This window comes from Pipistrellus kuhlii, unplaced genomic scaffold, assembly GCF_014108245.1.
Source record: "Pipistrellus kuhlii isolate mPipKuh1 unplaced genomic scaffold, mPipKuh1.p scaffold_m20_p_11, whole genome shotgun sequence".
In the NCBI taxonomy this organism is placed as follows: Eukaryota; Metazoa; Chordata; class Mammalia; order Chiroptera; family Vespertilionidae; genus Pipistrellus; species Pipistrellus kuhlii.
In genome coordinates this window covers 41,190,446-41,212,036 of record NW_023425416.1, presented here as the reverse complement: position 1 = coordinate 41,212,036, position 21,591 = coordinate 41,190,446, and the positions used below count along the sequence as shown (strand labels likewise).

At 40.1% G+C, this 21,591-nt stretch overlaps 1 protein-coding gene across 4 annotated transcripts in view; it reads right to left on the bottom strand.

Annotated features, from left to right (window-relative positions):
• The window catches only part of STT3B (STT3 oligosaccharyltransferase complex catalytic subunit B), a 66,878-nt gene extending 48,569 nt beyond the window's left edge, over positions 1-18,309 (bottom strand). For all 4 annotated transcript variants that reach the window (XM_036431683.2, XM_036431685.2, XM_036431686.2 and 1 more), the window contains exon 1: positions 17,992-18,309. In XM_036431683.2, coding sequence (XP_036287576.1) covers positions 17,992-18,308 — 317 coding nt within the window. In that variant the 5' untranslated portion in view covers position 18,309. The remainder of the gene's footprint in view (positions 1-17,991) is intronic.
• Between the last annotated feature and the right edge of the window lie 3,282 nt (positions 18,310-21,591).

Below are 21,591 nucleotides of genomic sequence, written 5' to 3'. Positions count from 1 at the left end.
TACACCTCACCAAAGCCAAGCATCTCAAGCTCAATTAAGTAGAATCCATTTCCTTGATGCTGTTCGTTGGTTGGAGCCTCATAAAGGCTGCCAGCAGTTCTCTGCTACATGGACTTCTATCTACAACATTAGAGGCTCAATGCACAAAATTTGTGCACTCATGAGGTGGGGGTTGGAGGAGTGGAAGGGTGGGCAGGACCCTCAGCCCAGCCTGTGCCCTCTCGTAGTCCAGGAGCCCTTGGGGTTGTCTGACTGATGGCTTAGGTCCATTCCCTGTGGCAGTTGGGACATCCTTAACACGGCTGTAATTCCCGCCACCACCACTGCACTTGCCAGCTGTGTGAGTCCAGCTTCTGGCTAAGTGGCACTCACCCTCTGGGAACTCACTGACCACCAGGAGGCAGCTCCTGCATTGTGTATCTGCCCCCTGGTGGTCAGTGCACATTCATAGCAACCGGTCATTCCACTGCAGGTCAATTTGCATATTAGCATTTTATTATATAGAATGGCTGCTTACTTCATAACTCCAGCAATGGGAGACTGCAAGTCCACTAGTAAGACGAAGTCTTATGTAATGGAACATAATTGTGGAAGCTACACCACACTACCCAGCATCTGCCCACTATTTTTCAAAGATTATAAACAGGCTCTTTAGAAAATCATTCTGTGAAAAGATTTATATGGTCAATTATAACTCTGAGTTTGTTTGCAAAGTACAGTGTTGTAAGATTTTACAAAATTGGCCAGATTAATTCACCTCATAAATGAGGCTAATGTCATCAACAGAAATTACTAGTTATAGATGCCAATCTACACTAATAAAAGAGAAAGATGCAAATTGACTGTACCTTCACAACATCCACCAGCCAACCAGGAATATGTAAATTAACCCAACAAGATGGCAGATTACTTTGCATACACAGGCACCTAGCTGCCAGTGGCAGGGCGCTTGTGTCGTTGCCACAGCAACGCAGAAGGTGGAAAGGTAGCTTAGGGCCGGAGCAAAGGCAGAAAGGTGGCTCAAGCCCGAGTGAAGGTGGTGCTAACAGCCAAGGGAAAGAAGTCCCATCCTTGTACGAATTTTCATGCATCACGCCTCTAGTATAAGAACACTAAGAAATAGAATTCCACAAAGAGAAAATAAAAATAGAAATGAAAAGCACAGGGCTAGAAAATCAATAATTACATAAAGATTTTCTTCTGTTCATTCTTTTCTCCTTTACCCTGGCACTAGGTACTCTTAGACTACACAAGATGCCAGATCTACCGAAGTTTCATTAGCTGGCACAAAATTCAGCACTAATGAAAAATTAAAACAACAGTATAAGAAAGGTACAAAGCAGCTAAGATCCACAAGCTAAAGTTGACATTTCAAACTACCTTTTATTATTCCTGCCATCTAGTGGCAGGATAAAAAACAAAAACATGCCAGATTGACATGTTAATTAAATAAATACACCAGGCAGAAAAAAAAGAACAGTTTAGTAAGACTACTAAACTAACAATCTAAATCCAATCCTACCATGTGATACATATGAACACTCTCTAGGTAATCATATAAAACACAAAGCTAACTTTATTACTTCAACTATAGAAACTCATGTGAGGATATATTCAAACCTAGTATGATTACAGAAATTGATATAAGTGTTTAAATAACTGCCAAACAGTAAAATTTCAAAGGGTTACTAACGATGCAGAGCAAGAAGTCATTTTACATAGGTCAATTCTAAAGTTTGAAAAGATCCACAAATATAGATTAACCATTGTCATACCACCAAGTCACCACTACTCATTTATGTACAAGCAGTTCCAACAGGATGTTAAGCTCCATACTCTTACAATTCATGGATAGGTCATTCTGATTCAAGATCTTTCATAAGCAGAGAGCAGGCTGTATGTATCAGATTGATAAACTACCCGTTTACAGTCTACTTCAGAGCAACACATGAAAAAACAAGGGTTATTATTCAAAAGCTGAAAACATCCTGCAGACCTCTTGAGCTTTTCTATACCCTCCCATTTAAGGTAAGGTGAATTAGAAACCAAATGATATTAAATTCATTAAGAACACACAGAGAAAAACTTATTCCAAATACATATTAAATGAAAACCAGATCCCTATTTTTTGCCTTGACCTGCAGTGACAGCTATCAATTTCCATAAATACCATTTGAAAAAGAGGGCCTCTCCTGTTTTATAAAGGATAAACTAATTGAAAAAAAAGAATGAGAAGCTGGCACCAAAATAAGGTTTGTGTAAGTGTCCTAGTGCCACTTAAAAAAAATATTCTAGGATCACATATAAAATAATGTATTTGATAAATTAAAACTACCGTGTTTCCCCGAAAATAAGATATCCTCCAAAAATAAGACCTAGCGCATGGAAAGATAAGACATCCCCTGAAAATAAGACCTAGTGCAACTTTGGGAGAAAAAATTAATATAAGACACTGTCTTATTTTCGGGGAAACAGGTACTTGCTCCCCTATAGATTTAAATCTAGAGAGACCTGCATGTATTTTTTCTCTCTACAGAGCACATGCATGTGTAATACACATTAAAGTCAGGCACACATTCGTGTATTACAGAAACAAAATCTCCAACAAATGTTACATGTAAACATGTTATATTTACATTTATTTATTATTATCTAATTTACTGACATTATATAATAACTGGTGGCCCAGTGCACAAAATTTGTGCACAGGGGAGGGGGGGTGTCCCTCAGCCTGGTCTGCACCTTCTCCAATCTGGGACCTCTCGAAGGATGTCCTACTGCTGGTTTACAGGGATCGGGCTTAAACCGGCAGTCGGACATCTCTCTCACAATCTGGTACTGCTGGCTGCTAACTGCTCACTTGCCTGTCTGCCTGATTGCCCCTAACCACTTTGCCTGCTGGCCTACTCGCCCCAAATGAACTCCCGCCAGCCTGATCACCCCCAACTGCCCCCAGTGCCAGTGTGCTTGCCCCCAACTGTTCCCGCTGCCAGCCCTCTAAATTATTCAGTTGGAACAGTTCATCAGGATCTGCCAATACATTTCAAACATTTATGTTTTGGTAATCAGACTAGTTTTACTACCATTTCTCCACTTTTAAGGTATAATGAATTTCAGAAGAGAGTGGAAAGAAATTGGCTGATTTTTTTTTTACTGACCCTACTACCACCATGCTTTATAGTAGAAATTAAGAATCTTATGACTTATAATTAAAATCCTAGCTAATAAAAGGGTAATATGCAAATTAACCGTCACTCTCTCACAAAGATGGTGGCACCCATAGCCACAGATGGCTATGCCCAGTCCCCTCAGCCCTGCCAGCCCCATTGCTGGAGTCCACAGACACGTGTGTGTGTGTGTGGGGGGGGGGGGGTAGGAGGTGGGGGGGAGGGGAGTGGGGTTGAGTGGCGCGCAGCAGGTGAGTGGCGCAGCTGGATCCGCCCTTAGGCAAAAGGGAATGGTGGCTTCATTCCATGGTGGTGTGAAGTCCCGAGGCCTGGCAGACAGAAAGAGGACAGCGGGTCATGGAAGCTTTGTTGCAGCAGCAGTGGCGAAGCAGCCAGGCCCTGCAGAGAGCAGAGAACCATGGGGAGTGGGCCTAAGCTGTCAGTAGGACATCCCCTGATTGGAGAGGGTGCAGGTTGGGCTGAGGGGACCCCCCCCCATTGCACAAATTTCGTGCACCAGGCCTCTAGTAGTTTTATAAAATTATAATAGAAGCCAGAGAGACTCACAATTAATACTCAAATATTTGCCTTAGGTATTTTAAAAAGAACAGTGTAGGCATGCAGCTGAATTAAAACTGAAAATGCCACAGAGAAATTGTTAGTTCCACAATGCAGGCCATTCAAAAAATGTACATTTTGCCTGAACAAATATAAAATATGCAGAAATAAACTTGTAGACTCTTCTTCCCAACCCTCAAATTTAGGAAGATCATTTTGTGTATATAAGTATAGTTTCTGATCATTACATTTTGTATGTTGAAGACAGACATCTCAGTACATCTCTTCAGTACAGATAGAATTGTTGCTTCAGGCAGCATGATAGGGAAAGCAGGAAAGACAAGAAAAAACTTGAAGCTGAACTTTAAACTCACTGTGGGCAAGACATTTGACAACATCTGGCCTGAGTCGCCTCATAACAAGTCACACTTTATCTCAAACATTATAATTGACCATAAATGAATAAAAATTGCTTATAAAGCTGTCTAAGTCTCAATCCTTTGGAGGGTGAGGGGTGTAACAAGTAGGCTGATGGAAGCATCATGCTATTTCGTAACTGTACATGTTTACACATCCTATTCTTTATACCAAAAAATATCAAACGAGGCTGACTTCAAAGCCTATTCTCTTAATGTACTAAGCAGCGCTTCTCTCATTTGTAAAATGGGAGTAATAAAATATCTACCTCTTAAGACTGCTTAAGGACCAATAAAGCACAAAATCCATTAAGATTTGCAGAAATTTACCCCAGACTTAGTCTCTCCTCGCTCAAAAAATCCAAAACAACCCAATAAAAACACTAACCAAAGAAATGAAAAGGTATTTCACAAAAGAGGAAATAAAAATGACAAACATACTGTGGTTGCTGGTTTTTAAAGACTGGCCCAAAACAATTAATTATGCCTCTACCTGTATATGCATCTTCTCCTTTGACTTGAGAGGACTGAGTCTATACTGAACAGAAAAACATAAGTGTAAATGATCCTGATGATTCTAGGCCTTAACTGGTCTGGCAGTTTCCTCTCTCTTGGAATGCTCTTTCTTAGAACACAGCCATCCTGCTGTGAAGCAGCCCAAGTATCCACAAGGAGTCAAAAGCCACAGCTGAGCTCCCAATCAAGATTCCAGATTACTCTGAACTGTAACATTTCAGTCATTCCAGCCCCAGCTGAGTGTAGATGACTGCAATCATCCCAGCACCACAGCTGACACCATAACGCAGAAGAACCTCTCACTGAATCCACTGAATTGTGAAGAAAATATTATTTTTGTCACTAAATTTTGGGGTGATGTACTTTAGTTTTATAAATAATTAAAACATATTATGACAAAATTTCCAGGTAAATACCCTAGGTAGCATGCATACAGTTGCATCATAGTAACATTTTTAAAAACAGGAAGCCCAAGTGTCCAACAACTCCCAAATATATAAATGCAAATCAAAAATTACATAGAAAATATTACTATTTTTTTTAAAGCTCCAAAGCAAAACTTAGCAATATGTTCTCTAGAGATACATGAGACATGAGTTTTGTTTTGTTTTATAATATGGCAAAGGGAATGTTAAACAAAACTCAGGACAGTGGTTTCCTGGTGCCAAGAAGAAAACCAAGACGATAGGTTAGAGAAGGAACTTAAATAGATGCAAAATTAGTAATGTTTCAGTTCTATAGTTGGGTAGGGGTTTCTCAGGTGTTCTATCATTGTGTTCATAGTTACATAAATGGGTACTTATGTTCTTATATACAAGTAGGATTTTCAATATAGATTGACTTATAAAAGTTAATATAACTTTATATTATGTTGCAATTTACACCCAACAGTTACAACTATTTACTACACTTTTAGAAGTTCAGAATTTTTAACTTTACTAAAAAAAGGAAAAATCTTTAATTTTAAATGCTGCTTATATTAGACACTAAAGGTGTTAAACTATTATATAACAACCAAAAATTAAAGAAATTTCCCTTTCTAATAAAGTGACTGACTCATTTTAACAATCTTCAAAAAATATATCTTAAAAATGGTATTAGTTGGGTGGGGCTGGAGTGGTTCCATTTATTGAAGGTCGTCCTGTACACCAAAAGGTTTCAGGTTCAATCACCAGTAGAGGCACATAGGAAAGGCAACAATGAGTGTCTGTTTCACATCAATGTTTCTCTCTCTCCCTCCCTCTAAGTATGTCCTCGGGTGAGGCTTAAAAAAAAGCTATTAGTTGCTCTTCAAGTTCATTTTTCTACTTTGAAAAAATAACCTTTACACAATCTTAAGATTAGATTTATTTCATCAACCACATTTTTTTATATCTTATTCTTCAAATGCCAAAAAGTTGGTTAGCATATTAAAATAAAAGTTTCCTTTGGCTAAGGCCTAGAATAAAAATAATTTTAGTATTGAAATTAAACTCCCATGAATCAAATGTGTTAAAATTTTTAAATTATGAACATATGCAATGTTATGATTCTCAATATATTCAACAAACTCTGCCAGCTACAGGTTTTTTTTAAAGGCACATTGATAAAGATTTTGTTTTTAAAACACACATTTTTAAGTGAAACATCTAAAACTGATCATTACAGCATATCAGGTTTAGGACTCATAGGAATACTGTTATTACTGGGAATAATAGTATAATTAAAGAGCTGACCATAAAGTCATTTTGTCAAGAGTTCAATCCATAATAAAAGAAGATAAAGACTTTATGTCTTGGCTTATTTAACTCTCAAGATCTAAAATATTCAATGACCCCTCCACCCCCAGTAATTGACACAAAGATATTTCCATTGCAGAAACACTTTAATGGAGACAAGAAACTTTTTCCGTAATGAATATTTTTGTTTAGTATACTTTAATTTCTTATGAGCAAGTTTAAATGAGATCAAAGCTGTGGTGCCTTCCTTAAGAGTTACTTAATTTCCATGTTAATTACCTGTATTCATAAAGTTAAGTCAAGAGCCAAGAAACCAAGTGGATCATTAATCTAACCCCATCCAAACTCATCATTAGCATGACTTTAGTATAGTCCAATGCCTGTATATACAATGACGATATCTATTCTTACTCTTCCTCCACATCAGGATAGATTTACTCAAGTTCAAACAAAATGCCAGTTTGGAAATTTTACTTCTACTGCTGACATTTGTCTTATTTCGTCTATTTTAAAAGTTAATAGCACTGAAACTTTTACCACTCATATTAACTAGTCTGTCTTTTCTTATTCAGTGTTCAACTAGTGAGTTAAAACTTGAGACAGAACTCCCTCAGAGTTCATTGTACTTGGGAGAAATACTAATGCAACAAAATATCTCCCTTTATTAAGGTGCTTCCTAAATTATCCGGCCAATCAACCATCTCCCAATTGCTGATGGTAATCAATGACATAAATTACTTCTGTAATCATCATCAATTATTTCCTTCTATAAAATTAAAGACACCTTAATTGAAAGAGATTATGCTGTTCACTATTAACCAATCCATGTGTGTGTGTGTGGGGGGGGGGGGAAGGGTGTGCGCGAGTGGGGGAGGGATTCACACCATCAAGCATTTCTCTGACACCAGCTGAGTGTTCAACAATTCAACTCAATTCTGACACTATCTAAAGATAACATCAGATCCCACAGGTTAAGAGCTCAGTCCTATAAGACTGACACCCACCCACACCAACTTGCTAAAATGGCTAATAGAACTCAGAAAAACACTTTACTTACTAGATCACCCATCTATAGTAATAAAATCTCTAAACTAATAAAGGAGTTAGATGCAAATTGACCATACCTTCATGACACCCACCAGCCATTCAGGAATGAGTATGCAAATTAACCGGACAAAGATGGAGGATTAATTTGCACAGGCAGGTGCTGAGCAGCTGGGCTGGACATTTGTGTCGTCACCATGGCAACGACGCAGCATTCAGCACCATCTCAGTGGCCCAGGGCCTCTGTGCAGCATGGGAAGGCAGAAAGGCAGCTCCAGGCTGAAGCAAGAGGGTGGCTCCAGCCAGAGCGGTGCCAGCAGCCAGGAGAAGGAAGGTCCATTCTTGCACAAATCCTCATGCATCGGGCCTCTGGTTTATCATAAAAGCACAGAACTCAGAACCAGGCAGAAGAGATGCATGGGACAAGGTATCTGGGAAAGGGTGTAAGGATTCAATGCCCTCTCTGAGCACTCCCCCACAAATCTCCACATGTTCACCAACCTGGACGCTCTCTGAACTCCTAACTTTGGGGTTTTTCTAGAGCACATGTGTCAAACACAAGGCCCGCGGGCCAAATCCGTCCCGCCAGGCCTTGCAATGTGGCCCGCACTGCGCTGTCATCACTGCACTCCGCTGCGTTTCCATCACAATGACAGTTTATGACTGTTCAGTAAACCATTCGGCCCGCGATTTAGGCTGGATTTTAGATTTTGGCCCCTTCTCTGATTGAGTTTGACACCCCTATTCTAGAGGCTCCATTACACAGGCATGACTGATTACATTATTGACCACAGGTGATTCAACTCCCAGTCCCACTCCCCTCCCAGAAGGCTTGGGGGTGAAGCTTACAGTTCCAACCCTTTAATATCAAGGCTGGTTCCTCTGGCAACCATCCCCGATCCTTAGATTACCTAGGGGCTTTCCAAAAGTCACCTCACTAACATTCCAAAAGACACCCCTCCCCCCATTTAGAAAATGATACGAGTTTTAAGAGCTCTGTACCAGAAACAGGGATGAAGATCAAACAACTACACACGATTTTACTGACATCCATCACTGTCAAATCCAAGGTTAATCAAGGTATTACACAATAAAGAATGCCTCTACTATCATCACCACCAAAAACAAAGTGTGGTTATCATTAAGGATAAATGATCTGTGTTAATATAAAATGAACATTCACTTTGTTCCCAATACAGTGTAGGTATAAATATATTCTAGTAAGATTAGGAAAGGTCTTCTGTTAGGCTACCTGTAATGAGAACAGTAAGTTATTAATATTATTATCATTAGAGGGAGAAATAAGCACCATTTCACCATAATATCATCTTATTTAAGTCAAAGAACAAGTAACAAAATCTCTTTTTCAAAATGGCTGTAAGCCTAATAATTGTTAAGTGAACAGTTCTGAACAAAATTTAAATTAAGTAAATTTGCTTTACTAGTAGTATATTGGGATTAATAAAACATGTACTTATACATCCCAAATATAAGACAGCTAAGCTATACTAGATTGCTATTTCTGAAAGAAATAATGCCTGGCATGTTTTCTAACAGTTAATACATTTTAGAAAAGAATCTCCACGTCCTTGGGGAATTCATATAAGAATACCAGGGGGATTAAAATAACAAATCATTATATTGAACCATTATCCAAAATAGAGCCTAATTCAAAGCCATTTATATTTCTCCCTGGCATATATATACTAGTATTGCATAGGATTTGGGGGAGAATGGGTAATAAGTGTATATACCTTTCTTGTGATACTTTGTTTAAATTCTAAGTTTGAATACTGACTGACAAAATTTAAAGTTTGAAGAAAGGCAGTTCTAGTTAAATTATCCATTTAAGTAGCATGGATTCCATACTAATGCACATCAAGAAAAAAAAAAAAACCACACAACATTGAATTGGACCAAAATCATCCTGACCAATAAACAGAAATGCATTAGAGAGCATTCAAGTTTATCTTAAGAACTATTTTCTAATATTTAAAAAGCTTCTAAGCTGGAATCACATTTCCTATACTTAATCACTTCCTAACACACAGTGCCAAATTTGCACAACCAACAGATTTCAAATTCTTTTTTTTAAAATATACTTTATTGACTTTTTTACAGAGAGGAAGGGAGAGGGATAGAGAGCTAGAAACGTCGATGAGAGAGAACAGCTGCCTCCTGCACACCCACCACCGGGGATGTGCCCGCAACCAAGGTACATGCCCTTGACTGGAATCGAACCCGGGACCTTTCAATCCGCAGACCGATGCTCTACCACTGAGCCAAACCGGTTTCGGCAGGTTTCAAATTCTTATATAAAGATCCACGACCTTTGCTTTTAACCTTTCTTTGAATAAAACTTAGTATTCCCCCAAAGATATTTCTGAAAGGATCTTATCATACCTTTCCTATTTTTCCTAAAGACCAAAAATAATTAAATCAATAAAGAAAACAAAGATTTTGGGGAAAAATAAAAATGGCAGCCATGGAAAATTGAAAGAAAACAACATGAAAAACAATGTAACAAATACAAGCTATTAATGATCCCATGATAGCTACACAATAAAATTACACACAATCCAGGATAAAAAATCCCCAACAAGAATATAAGTACATTTAACAGTCCATTCTTAGGGTTCTCCTAAATTCTTTCAGTTTACATCCCCCTTCCAACATTTTTTTTCTTTCTCTTCCAAGAACTAACTTCAACCCCTCCTTTTCCTATGTAAATTTTAGTATACTTTAAATTGAACAACAGTTGGCAAAAACCACAGTTTAGGATCTGTAACATAAATACTAATTTAAATACTAATAATTTTGCATTTATCTGGTTATTTTATTATCTTTTGTCTCTTTAGAGACAGTGATGTCTCCTCCCCCACTTGATTTTCCTTGTAGTCTCAGTGTCAATTATAAGATTGAATCTGTGTGGCCAGTTAGTCAAGATTATCTGGAGACAAGCTGCTGAGTCCAGATCAAGAGTTCAATCATGAAGTAATTTTTGAGCTCCAGCGCAGAGATGAAATGCCTTCCCTTTTTTAGATACTTTCTGCTGCAAAAGAGCATGAAAACTCAAGAGGGTAAGAAACCTGGCTAATCAAATTATTTCTAAACTTTATTTCCTACACACTTTCAAAACCACCCTTTGATCAATGAAGACAACATTTAAAGCAATGCTAAAAAAAAAAAAAAAAAAAAAAAGGAAGATAGAGAAGCCCCAAGTATATTTATCTAGCTTTAAAATAGGCAACAATAAAGAATTATACCAACTATGAGGAAAAAAAGGATGAAATTACTATGAAAGGGGAGTTGGGAACAAGAAACACACACCAAGGACTCTGGGGTGCTGGCAACGTTCTATTTCTTAATCTGGTGTTCATTTTATAACTGGTCACACACTACACTGTAAATTAGTTTTATACATGTTTCAGAATGTGCTATTTCACCATGAAAGAAAACAAATTTGAAGACTGAAACTGAACACCTTTGTAGAACACAGTCTTTGTATATGTAAATAAACATTTAAGACATTTTCAAAGAATATTTCAAAACTACAAGAGTGTTATCTTCCAATAATTCTGTACTTCATTGTTTCTCATGTGGATTACACAATATAGTATAATAGTTTATTTTAATAATTAAACCTTCTTAAATAGGGTATATTGCACTTTACAGTGTTTCCTGTTTTAAGAACAGGCATGAAGTGCTAAGAGATCTTAAAAGTTCTCACAAAAAAAATCTGTAACTATGTATGGTGATGAATGTTAACTAGACTTATTGTGATGAACATTTTGAAATATACACAAATATTGAATCATTATGTCAAACCTGAAACTAAATTATGTTATATGTTTAAAAAGAAAAGGCATCTAGTAAACATGGCAATCAAAAGTGAGTTCCCAATCATAATTCTTTTCACCAACTCTATTCCACTCATTTGGCCAGGAACAAACAATAATTTAAGCTGTGTACACTCTGAAACTTTAGAAATTAATTATAAATTACTACATTTTAATTTTTTTAATAGTATGGAATACAATATATACTGCAACATTATCTACCTGTGGGGAGAAAGAGAGGGATCCAATAATTTAAGTTTAAAAACCAAATTCAGCCCAGCCAGTGGGCGTGGCTCAGTGGATGAGCATCCACCTATGAACCAGAAGGTGAGGGTTCAATTCCCAATCAAGGCACATGCCCGGGTTGTGGCTTTGGTTCCTGAGTGTGTGCAAGAGGCAGTTGATCAAAGATTCTCATCACTGATGTTTCTATCTTTTCCCCCCTCTCCTTTCCTTTCTGAAATCAATAAAAATACATTAAAAGAAAAACATACAAATTCATTTGTAAATTGGAGAAATTGCTAGATATCCCTAAAGAAAAGAAACGGTACTGTGAAGAAAAATATTTAACTACCTGAGAATAGCTAATAAACCTGGAAGGCATGAATTAAAAGAAAACTCCAAAAGAAACATTATCAACCAATCATTAACACTTTATTAATACAAACATAAAATTTCTTTGTTTTCATGCAAAATTTATTTCCCTTTGGATAAAAATGAAGGAAAAAAGTTAAAAAAATAAAGTTTGAGAAAAAATATTGAAACTATTAACTTATGGAAGTTACAGGTAACTGATGCACATAATTTTTAAAATCACTAATTCTAAAAGAAGTGAAACTTCACACAAAAGCGGTTTCCATAGCTAAACTTGAATTGCCAACAGTTCCAATATTGTGGTATAAAAGAACTTCCCCTCATCTTCTGAAATAAATTTCAAACAACTTAAAAAATTCCCTCAATGCAAAAACAGGTGCAAAGAAAACAGAAAAGAATCTTGCCAAGCTACAACTGTCCCACCTCAGAAAAAGTACTTCGCCCCTCTCTTAGCTTCTTTGTCGGGGAAACAAGACAAGCCAATGTGGAGATACTCTGAAAGTCCTTTAGGCTACAGAATTCTGGGTCTACTCTGAAATTTAAGCTTCCAACCCTTACCTGGAATGGCTTGGTATTTCCAATCTCATTAATATGAATCTCTTACAAACAAAAATCTAAATGAAAACAACATCCACTTGGATTCAATTACCTTTTCTTCTCATTCAGCTATTGTCTTAAAATTCCCATCTCTGAAAATTTCCTAATCATCAAGCCATCATCAACTCTTCTCTCTCTACATCAAAACAGAGTAATTTAGCCATCAACCTACTAGTGAGTTCAGCTAAAGCACAGATTGTGCCCCAGGTATTTTGATAGGCCAATATGTTAAGACTTAAATCAGGGCAGCTGATTAAAAAACAAATTAAGTGGAGGAGACTTTCATTTAAAGCTGGCCTAGGAACAGAGTATGCAAAAAAAACCCCACAAAAAACAAAAAAGGAGGGGGACGACGACGACGACGACGATGACGACGACGAGATTTTGGAGACAGGCAGACCTGTATTATTTACCCTGTGGGGAATACTAAAGTGAAGTGTCTTTTGTTTATAGAAATGAAAGATGCTACTTAATCTCCTCAATTCTGAGATCTCAAATCAAGTTGGAAGACACTAAAAATGGAGTGTTTACCATCATTTAAACCATATATTAAAGTTATCCTACAACAACTTAGTTCTACAGAAAGAAAAGAAAAATGGTCACAGATGATATGGTCAACTTAATTAGGGTACCAGTCACAATTCATTAAAAATTCACTTATTTAAAAATAGTACAAACTTGACCAACATAAAGGCATTCACCAACATATACAGGTTATATTCCAAATTATGTTTAGCTGTCTTTTATTTTAAACAATGAAAGTATTTTTCCAAAGAGATAACATTCCAAATAGTTGTTAGGTTTCCTAGCAAGTCTACTAGTCAGTTAACCAATATCTACCTAAAATATAGGAGCCTTTTCTTACTCTTATCCTTACCCTTACTCTTATTTAACCAGCCTCTCCCCAACCCCCAATTCTACAATATTGCCACTTTCTAAGTAAATTTTTAACTCCCTGGAAATTATACATGATTAGAAGTAAATAAAGTGAGGACAAAGAAAGAAACCTTTCAGAAAAAAGTGGCTTAAAAACAAAAAATATCTACCAGAATCAGCAAAGTTATGTAACACACATGAGCTAATGTACTGACTAATGATGTACTCAAGTAAGTTACTAACCAAAACCCAGAATAACTGAATCTTATTCTAATCTGCATCCAATTGAGAATCATACAGAAAGAATATTTATGCTAATTATGTTCAAGTACTACAGAAATAAATGCTTCCAAAAATGAGATGCTCTTTATTGTGGAGTTGGGGAACATGATAACATTCTTTTATTATAATGACCAGCACATGATCTGTACCTGCTTTTAAAGCAGTAATGGACAGATAGAAAGATGATAAAGTAAAATACTCACTGTTGAGTATGAATGTTCACTATAACTCTTTCATCTTTTCTGTCATAATCCAAAGCACTCAAAACTTACAGAGAGCATAAAAACCAGAGGCAGGTTAAGTAGATATAGGATAATAAATTTTCTCATATTCATAACTGGGTTAGAGCCTAAAATGTAAATCTTCATTCTGAGTTTCTAATGCTTGGTCTATAATGTTGTCTTTATGCAAACTACATATGGCAGGCAGTAAGGGGCATTCAGTCCTACGCAAGTTAGCACTTAAGAAAACCCTAAAGGGAAAGAAAAAATTCTAGTCTTTGCTTACAGATCCTTACTATCCCAAAACCTATCATATGCCTCATGAAACCCAGTGATTACTACCTATAGGAGCCCCACGCTTGACCCCAAATGGGAGCAGGTCCAATTCCATCATCCAATCCAGCATCTCAAGACACTCCCTTGCATTTCCTCCCTAAATGTTCTTGTAACTTAAAATGGTCTCAAGAGCTCAAGAGTAGAAAAAAGTGCAGTTGCTAATAATTCCACACTTTTTAAGATTTAGGGACATTTTGTTCTAAAACTGTTTTTATTACCCATTTTGTCTTCTTCAGAACTGAGGTCAATAGCCTCTTTTTGTCATCTGCAAAATGAAGAAAAACATGGAGATCTCAAAGCACAGGAAGTATCCCCCCAACTTACAAATAGCTTATGTTCTAAAAGTTTATCACTCCTTTTAAAACATGTTTTGTACTAATATACCATAGTATCTATGAAGCATTGCATTCCAAATTTCAACTCTACTCTGCAGTTTTCTGCCCTGCAAAAAAGTCATCTGGTGTCCTTTTACAGCTAACTGGGGCCCAAACTCAAAGCTCAGAGAATTCTCTTTACAGCTCTAGGGAGAATCCACTATAACCCTTGGGCAGGCAGGAAAAAGGGCAGCTCTTACATAGGATGACTTTTCTGTTGCTTTTGTGGGGAAAGGTACCCTAATTTATCAAGATACAAGCTATGGAAACCATACTTGGTTAATATAATATGAAAGTATAATAATTACAACAAAAATAAGTAGAAACTACATTTTGCTCCAGATAAAAATAAGATGAAATAATATCTGGTGCTGTTAAACTAGTTGGTCAACCAAATGATTGGCAAGTGGAGAGAACATTTTCAAGCTGCTTCCTCATGTCTGATCAACTCAACCGATAAAGGAGGAAATTACTGAAGTGAAATAACAAGAAAATCATTACCAAAAATGTTGCTAAGTTCTAAAAATGTGCATTGTACTTTAAAATTCAATAAATAGATAATATTCAACATCATATACCACCCCTTATAACCGGTAAGATTTATAAACAAAACCATGACAATAAAAAAAAAAAGTATAGCTTTGACAATGAGTAACCTTCAACAGCTAACTAGAGTCTTACACAAGAACAGTAAAATTTATAGAAACAACAATCAGAGAAAGTAAACTTTTCACTAAAAATACTTCAGAAATGAAGCCAGGAACAGAGACATGGAAAAAGGGACCAGGGAAGGCCAGAATAAACTGCTTTGTAAATACAGAACTTGAGAAAAAACATTTAAAAATTATTAAAGGTTCATGTCCATTGCTAAATGTTAAATGGTAATCTGAGAGACTACCAAGCTAATATATAACCCTAAGATATTAGATAGTCGATCAAAGTATTGGTACTATTAGTAGTAGCTTTGAAGGACAACTGCTTTAAAAATCTGAAGTTATCATGAATGAGAGGCAATCTACACGTAACTGCCTTTTTAAAGTTTTCAAACAATATAAGAATGAGAATCCTAACAATTGGAAATCTTTAAAAGATCTGAAGAGTGAGCAAACAGGTTTTCTTTTTGTCTTAAACCTAATGCTTTCATTAAAGTCACCTGAATTATACTTAAGACATTAGGTTTATCTATCCCCAATTAGGAATAGAAACAATTTATAACAAAGGGATATTAACTACTAATCAGAATTCTCTAACAGTATAAACATTTAATCAGAAATATAAGGAAATACAAATGCTGAAACTATCAATAAACAGAACACCTAAAGATCTCTAAGACTGAAGAGGTGTGCATACTTTTAAATTCGTGTATGTGTCATAGAATTCAGATGTTAAACATTTAGCTAAAGAATGTTTATGGAAAAAAAGTTTCTGAAATGTGTTTTATACAAAGGAAAATGTAAGTTAAACAAATGTTATTGTGGATAAAAAAGGGTTATGATCTTCAAGTATTTTCTAGAAACCAGAAAAAGAAATTTTTTTTTGCCATACTTAAAAATGTATAATACATACATAATATATATATAAATAATCTGTGAAGCAACCCATTAAGATTTTCCATGATTACAATACTCAATTTCATTAGTAATCTTTGGATAACTTGATGCAGACTTTTAATCTTCAAAACCATTTCATCGTTCAGCAGTGAATTTTTTTCTACAACCCTCATTATTACTACTGAACTATATTTGGCCTTCCAGTTTATAAAAATGATACTCTGAAAATATAATTTTTGTTACCAGTAATGTTGGGTCAGCCACGAACTTCAGTTGTAGTAATCTGAAGAAAACTTTCTCTTTTCACACTGTTCAGTACAATACTAGCAGTTTTCATTTTCTGGTTCCAATTTCCTTTTTATCTAATTTGGTGTTTCAAAAGGAAGACTAAGAATACTGGGTCTAGCACAAAGCTTTACAATAATTTCCTTCCTTCTGTGGTTCCAGGTAACATAAGTTATTTTCTAACTCTGTAATAAATATATAAGGTCTCCACAGCTTGAAAACAAACAAACAAAAAGTTATTTTCTAAAAGGTGTTAGGGAAAAAAACACAAAACTTCTAAAATGGAATTAAAATTTTCACCAAAGAATGTCAGTAATTAACTGTTATCCTAAATTGAGTTCTCCATAAGTGGGCCCCTTTGGTGTTCAATACATGATGTACTATTAATTTTTCTATCCATAACACAACTCCAATCACAGCACTTTGATATATGGGTAACTTACTCCACAAAACATTTATTAACTATGTATTTAGTAACTCTCAAGATTTTCTCTCTGCATTTCAAATGATAAATGTTCGAAAGTTTAGTTAGGTCTAGCAAGTTAAGATTCATCAAGGCTGATAGGTTAGAGAAATGAATTAAGTTAGGCTCAGGTTGAAAAAACAACTCAGGTTCGCAAGTTAGAAAATAAATTAAAGCAATCTTCTTCTAGATAAGTCACAGACTAGTAGAGTGACTAAATTTAACTGGTGTTCTTAATGGGGTAATTTTCTAAAGCATTCAGGTCAGCCGCGATACCATGTGCAAGTCGGTAGTAATCTAGGGCTCCCTCTCCACCTTCCCGCGGAGACCAAGAAAGGAACTAGCGCCATGCTCTGGGATATCGTGCACAACATACTGAGGGTGACAGTTTGGCTACAACAGAGGAACGATTTTGCTCTTTTAAAAAGCGACCCGAGATAATTGGGGAACAGTGCGGGGCTGAGTGCACTTCAGGGCCTTGGGAAAAACAACAACAAAAAAAACACTCTTGAAAAAATCTAATGTTAAATGAGTCCCTAGCTTTCAGATCACTTTCAGGGATATTCTTTCTTTTCCTACAACACCTCGCTCACTCTTCTCCCCTTCTTGTATAATGAGAGAGAGAGAGAAAAAAAGAGAAACGGTAAAAGCATGAAGACAGCGAGGCTGAGCAGGCAGGGAGGGTTCCTGCACATCTGGACTCATCCCGAACCGCAACAGGGCAATCCCCGGGGCCGATCACATCCCCAAAGTAGCAAACACGCGACCGCAAAAAAATAAATAAAAAATTTTTAATTTTTTTTTTTTTTAAATGAAAGAACGAGATAGCCACGGGCAGGGAAGGCAGGGGAGTCCGCCCGCTACCGGTCGGTCGGCCGGCTCCCGCCGTGGCCCGTCCGGATCCCTGGGACCCGAGCCCTCGGCTGCCAGGGGGCTTCGCTCACCCTTCCCCGGGGTGGTCACCCTGGCCCAGCCGGGGGGCGAGGGGGGGGGTGTCTAGGTCCCTATCCGGGACCCCAACGCCTGGCCAGGGGGAGGCTGCTCGGGGGAAACTTCGCCCGGAACTCGGGGACCCGCGCCCACCTCCGCCGGGGGAGACGGGGCGGGGAGGGGGGTCCCCGCGGGCGGGCGGGGGAGGGGCGGCGGGGCACTCACCACGGGTCGAACTCGTGGATGATGCTTTCGAAGCGAATGACGGCGAAGAGGCGCGAGCTGAAGCCGGCCAGCCAGGCCAGGAAGAGGATGGTGAAGGAGAGCAGCGACTGCCAGCCGGCCGGCTGCGACAGCCCCCCGGACAGCCCCGCGGGGGCCGGCTTCGGCGGCGCCGCCACGCCGCCCGCCGCCTTGTGCGCGCACTGGGCCCCGGGCCCGTGGTGGCCGTGCCGGCTGTTGCCCAGGGCCATGAGGCCGCTCCACGAAGACGAGTTGAGGGACGACTTGTGCTTGCTCTCCGGGGCCGAGGGCTCCGCCATGTTGTGCCCCGGCGGCGGGCTCGCTACTCGCCGCCGCCGCCGCCGCCGCCTGGTGCGAGGGGTGCTGGGCGGGGATCCGGAGGAGGAGGAAGAGGAGGAAGAATAAAAAGGAGGAGGAGGGAAGCGCCCCGCGCGCGCGCTCCCGCCCTCAGCGCCGCGAGGCCGGGAAACAGGGGGTGGAGGTGGAGGCGGCGGCGGAGAGTCTACGCCTCCGCAGCGGCCGCGACCGCCGCTCTCTCAACTCGGATGGCCCTAGCGCCCCACTAGCCATACGTGTCCCTGGGGCAGCTGCGGCAGCGGCGAGAGCCGACGGGACGAGGGCGCCAGAGGAGGAGCGGGAGCGGACGGAGGCAGCACCTCGAGCCGTAACAGCAATGACATTCCTCCTCACACCCGCCGCCTGCCTGCCTGCCCCGCCGAGAGGAGCAGGAGGAGGAGGAGCGACCCGGAGCCCGGGCGGAGCTCAGTCAGTCCCTGGCTCCGCCCCCTGCCCAACAGGAACTGGCTTCTCCACCTGTCACAATGCGACAGGTCCGTTAGGGGGCGTGCCCAGAGCCATGGAGCCTGCCAATAGGGGCGCGAGATGGGGGCGTGGCTTAGGCCAACCGTTTACTCCCTCCCCTTCCTCCTCTTCCCCCTCCCCCTCCCGGCCTCGCGCGCGTTCGCCCGGAGCGGCCGTGCGGGGAGGTTAGGGTTTCATTGTCAGTTGAAAGACGCGGTTTCGCGCTCCTCCTGCGTTACTCGGCGAGGAAGGGTGCTGGGCGGATCCGCCCGTTGCGTGGAGCCGAGCCGAGAGGTGTGGGGAGATAAGATCCACAGCAGTGGAGCAGCCTCCGTCAAAACCGGTTTAAAGGACGCGGAGAGCGCCCCGCAGACCGGCCAGGAGCTCGCGGGTCCGCCGTGGACGCGGCTTTTAACCCGCTTAGCGTGGAGCGCCCCCCCCCCCCGCCACGTGACTGAGCGCGCAGGCGCGCCACACCTCGTCCCGGCCGCGCGTGTTTGGCCCGCGGGGCTCCGCCGCCCCGGGCGCCCAGCGGCCGATGCAGCGAGTGAGCTGCCGATGAGGACGCCGCGGTCCGCCCCGCGCCCTGCCACAACCGGCTTGTGATCGGAGACAAGTTTGCGGGTGCGGAAAACTCTTGGGAGCCCCGCAGTCAGCCCCTACCTCTGAAAAGACCTCGGGGGGAGCTGGAGAAGTGCGGTTTTTGTCTCGCTTTTTTTTTTTTTTTCTCCACTTCTTGTATTTTTCTAATTGCAAAAATAAAGTTTGTTCTCTGGAAATAAGGGTAAATGCAGGGATGTTTTAATAAAGTTTGTTCACTGGAAATAAGGGTAAACGTAGGAATGCGTTTTAAAGGCTGCGGACATTACATCAAACGAGGGAAACTGTTCAACTTGCCACACGCGGACTTTTCAGCTCTTACCCAAGCCTTTGTTTAGTAAATAAAGGACCTAAGAGTCCTCTATGGGAGTTTTTGCACGTCTAGGCTGCATTTTTTATACTTTCCTTCAAAAAAGAAAGCACGGCCTGGTAGACTAAACTCAAAATAAGTGTTAATTGTAGGGACTCTAGAATTGCTCTGACGTAAGCCCCTTCCATTAAGGGGAGGCTCAGAGCTTTCAGTATAATTAACACTCAGTAAATAACTTTTCATGTAAATTAACAGTTAATTGTCCATTTATTAGGTAAATAACAACTTGACCACAATAGGGAGCTGCCAGAGTCTGGCATATAATTGGCATCCTCCTATATAATAAAGAGCTAATATGCTAATTAGTCTGAACAGCAAGACTACGGACCAGAAGACCTTCCTGATGAAGCCAGGGCGGCAAGGACTGCTAAGGCAGCAGAGGCTGTGAGAACCAAGCCCCTTGCAGAAATTTTGTGCATTGGGCCTCTAGTCCTATATAATATTCCTATATATAATAATAAAGAGGTAATATGCAAGTTAACCCTCACACCCTCATAAGATGGCTGCCTATGACCAGGCCAGGAAGGGGGTTAGTGAGGGACGACCAAAGGACTGAACAAGCAGGTTGCATTGGGGGGTGGGGAGAGAGCATGAGGGGTAACCAGGCCAGCAGTGGGGAGGAAGTTAGGGACAATCAGGCCAGCACACAGAGGCAGTGAGGGGCAATCAGGCCGGTGGAAGGCGAGGGGCAGTTAGGGGAGACCAGTCAGGCAGGCAGGTGAGCAATTAGGAGCCAGCTGTTCAGGATTGTGCCTAAACCAGCAGTTGGACATCCCCCAAGGGGTCCCAGATGGGAGAGGGTGCAGGCTGGGCTGAGGGGACACCTCCTCCCATGCACCAATTTCATGCACCAGGCCTCTAGTTTATAAATATTAGGTAACTGAGTAACTTCTCAACTCTTACAAACATCCATCAGAATACCTGCCTGGTGACCTATAGCCCCAGCAGAGGAAAGGGAAGCAGAGAGGGAGAAATTGAGTTATGAGCTTGGGAAATCCTAGGCAGCTGTTTAGAAGCAGTGTGGTGTGGTGGTATAGCGCATAAACTCTGGAGACTGACCACCAGAGATCAAATCCTGACTGCTAATTCCGAGTTACATGGCTTCGGCATATTCCTTCACCTCTCTGCTGCTTGGTATCCTCACCGCTAAAGTGCGGGTAAGGATTGCATCTTCTTAGGGTTTTAATAAGGAGTAAGTGTACCGTACATGAAAAGAACATGTGCCTGGCACAGAGGAAGCATGAATACATGTTGGTTTTTGCCAATATTACTGGGACTATTTCTATATCTAGAAATGACAAAAGGGCTGTGAGACTTACCTCCCTGGATATTTTAAGACAACCCTCCATGGTTATTGTCTGGCTTATTTCACTTAGCATAATACTCTCCAGTTCCATCCATGCTGTTGCAAGTTGTAAGAATTCCTTCTTTTTTATAGTGGCATAGTATTTCATTGTGTAGATGTACCACAGTTTTCTAATCCACTCATCTGCTGATGGGCAATTAGGCTGTTTCCAAATTTTAGCTATGGTAAATTGTGCTGCTATGAACATAGGGGGGCATATATCCTTTCTGATTGGTATTTCTGTTTTCTAGGGACACATTCCTAGAAGTGGGATTACTGGGTCAAATGATTCCTGGTCTTCATACCCTGTGAATCCCCTCCACTTGAGTGTGGGCTGAAGCTAGTGATTTATTTCAATCAAATAGAATACAGCACACGTGATGGAATGTCACTTCCAAAATCTATAACAATAAAAGCGTAATATGCTAATTAGACCGAAGGTCTTTCTGGACAAAGCCAGGGTTGT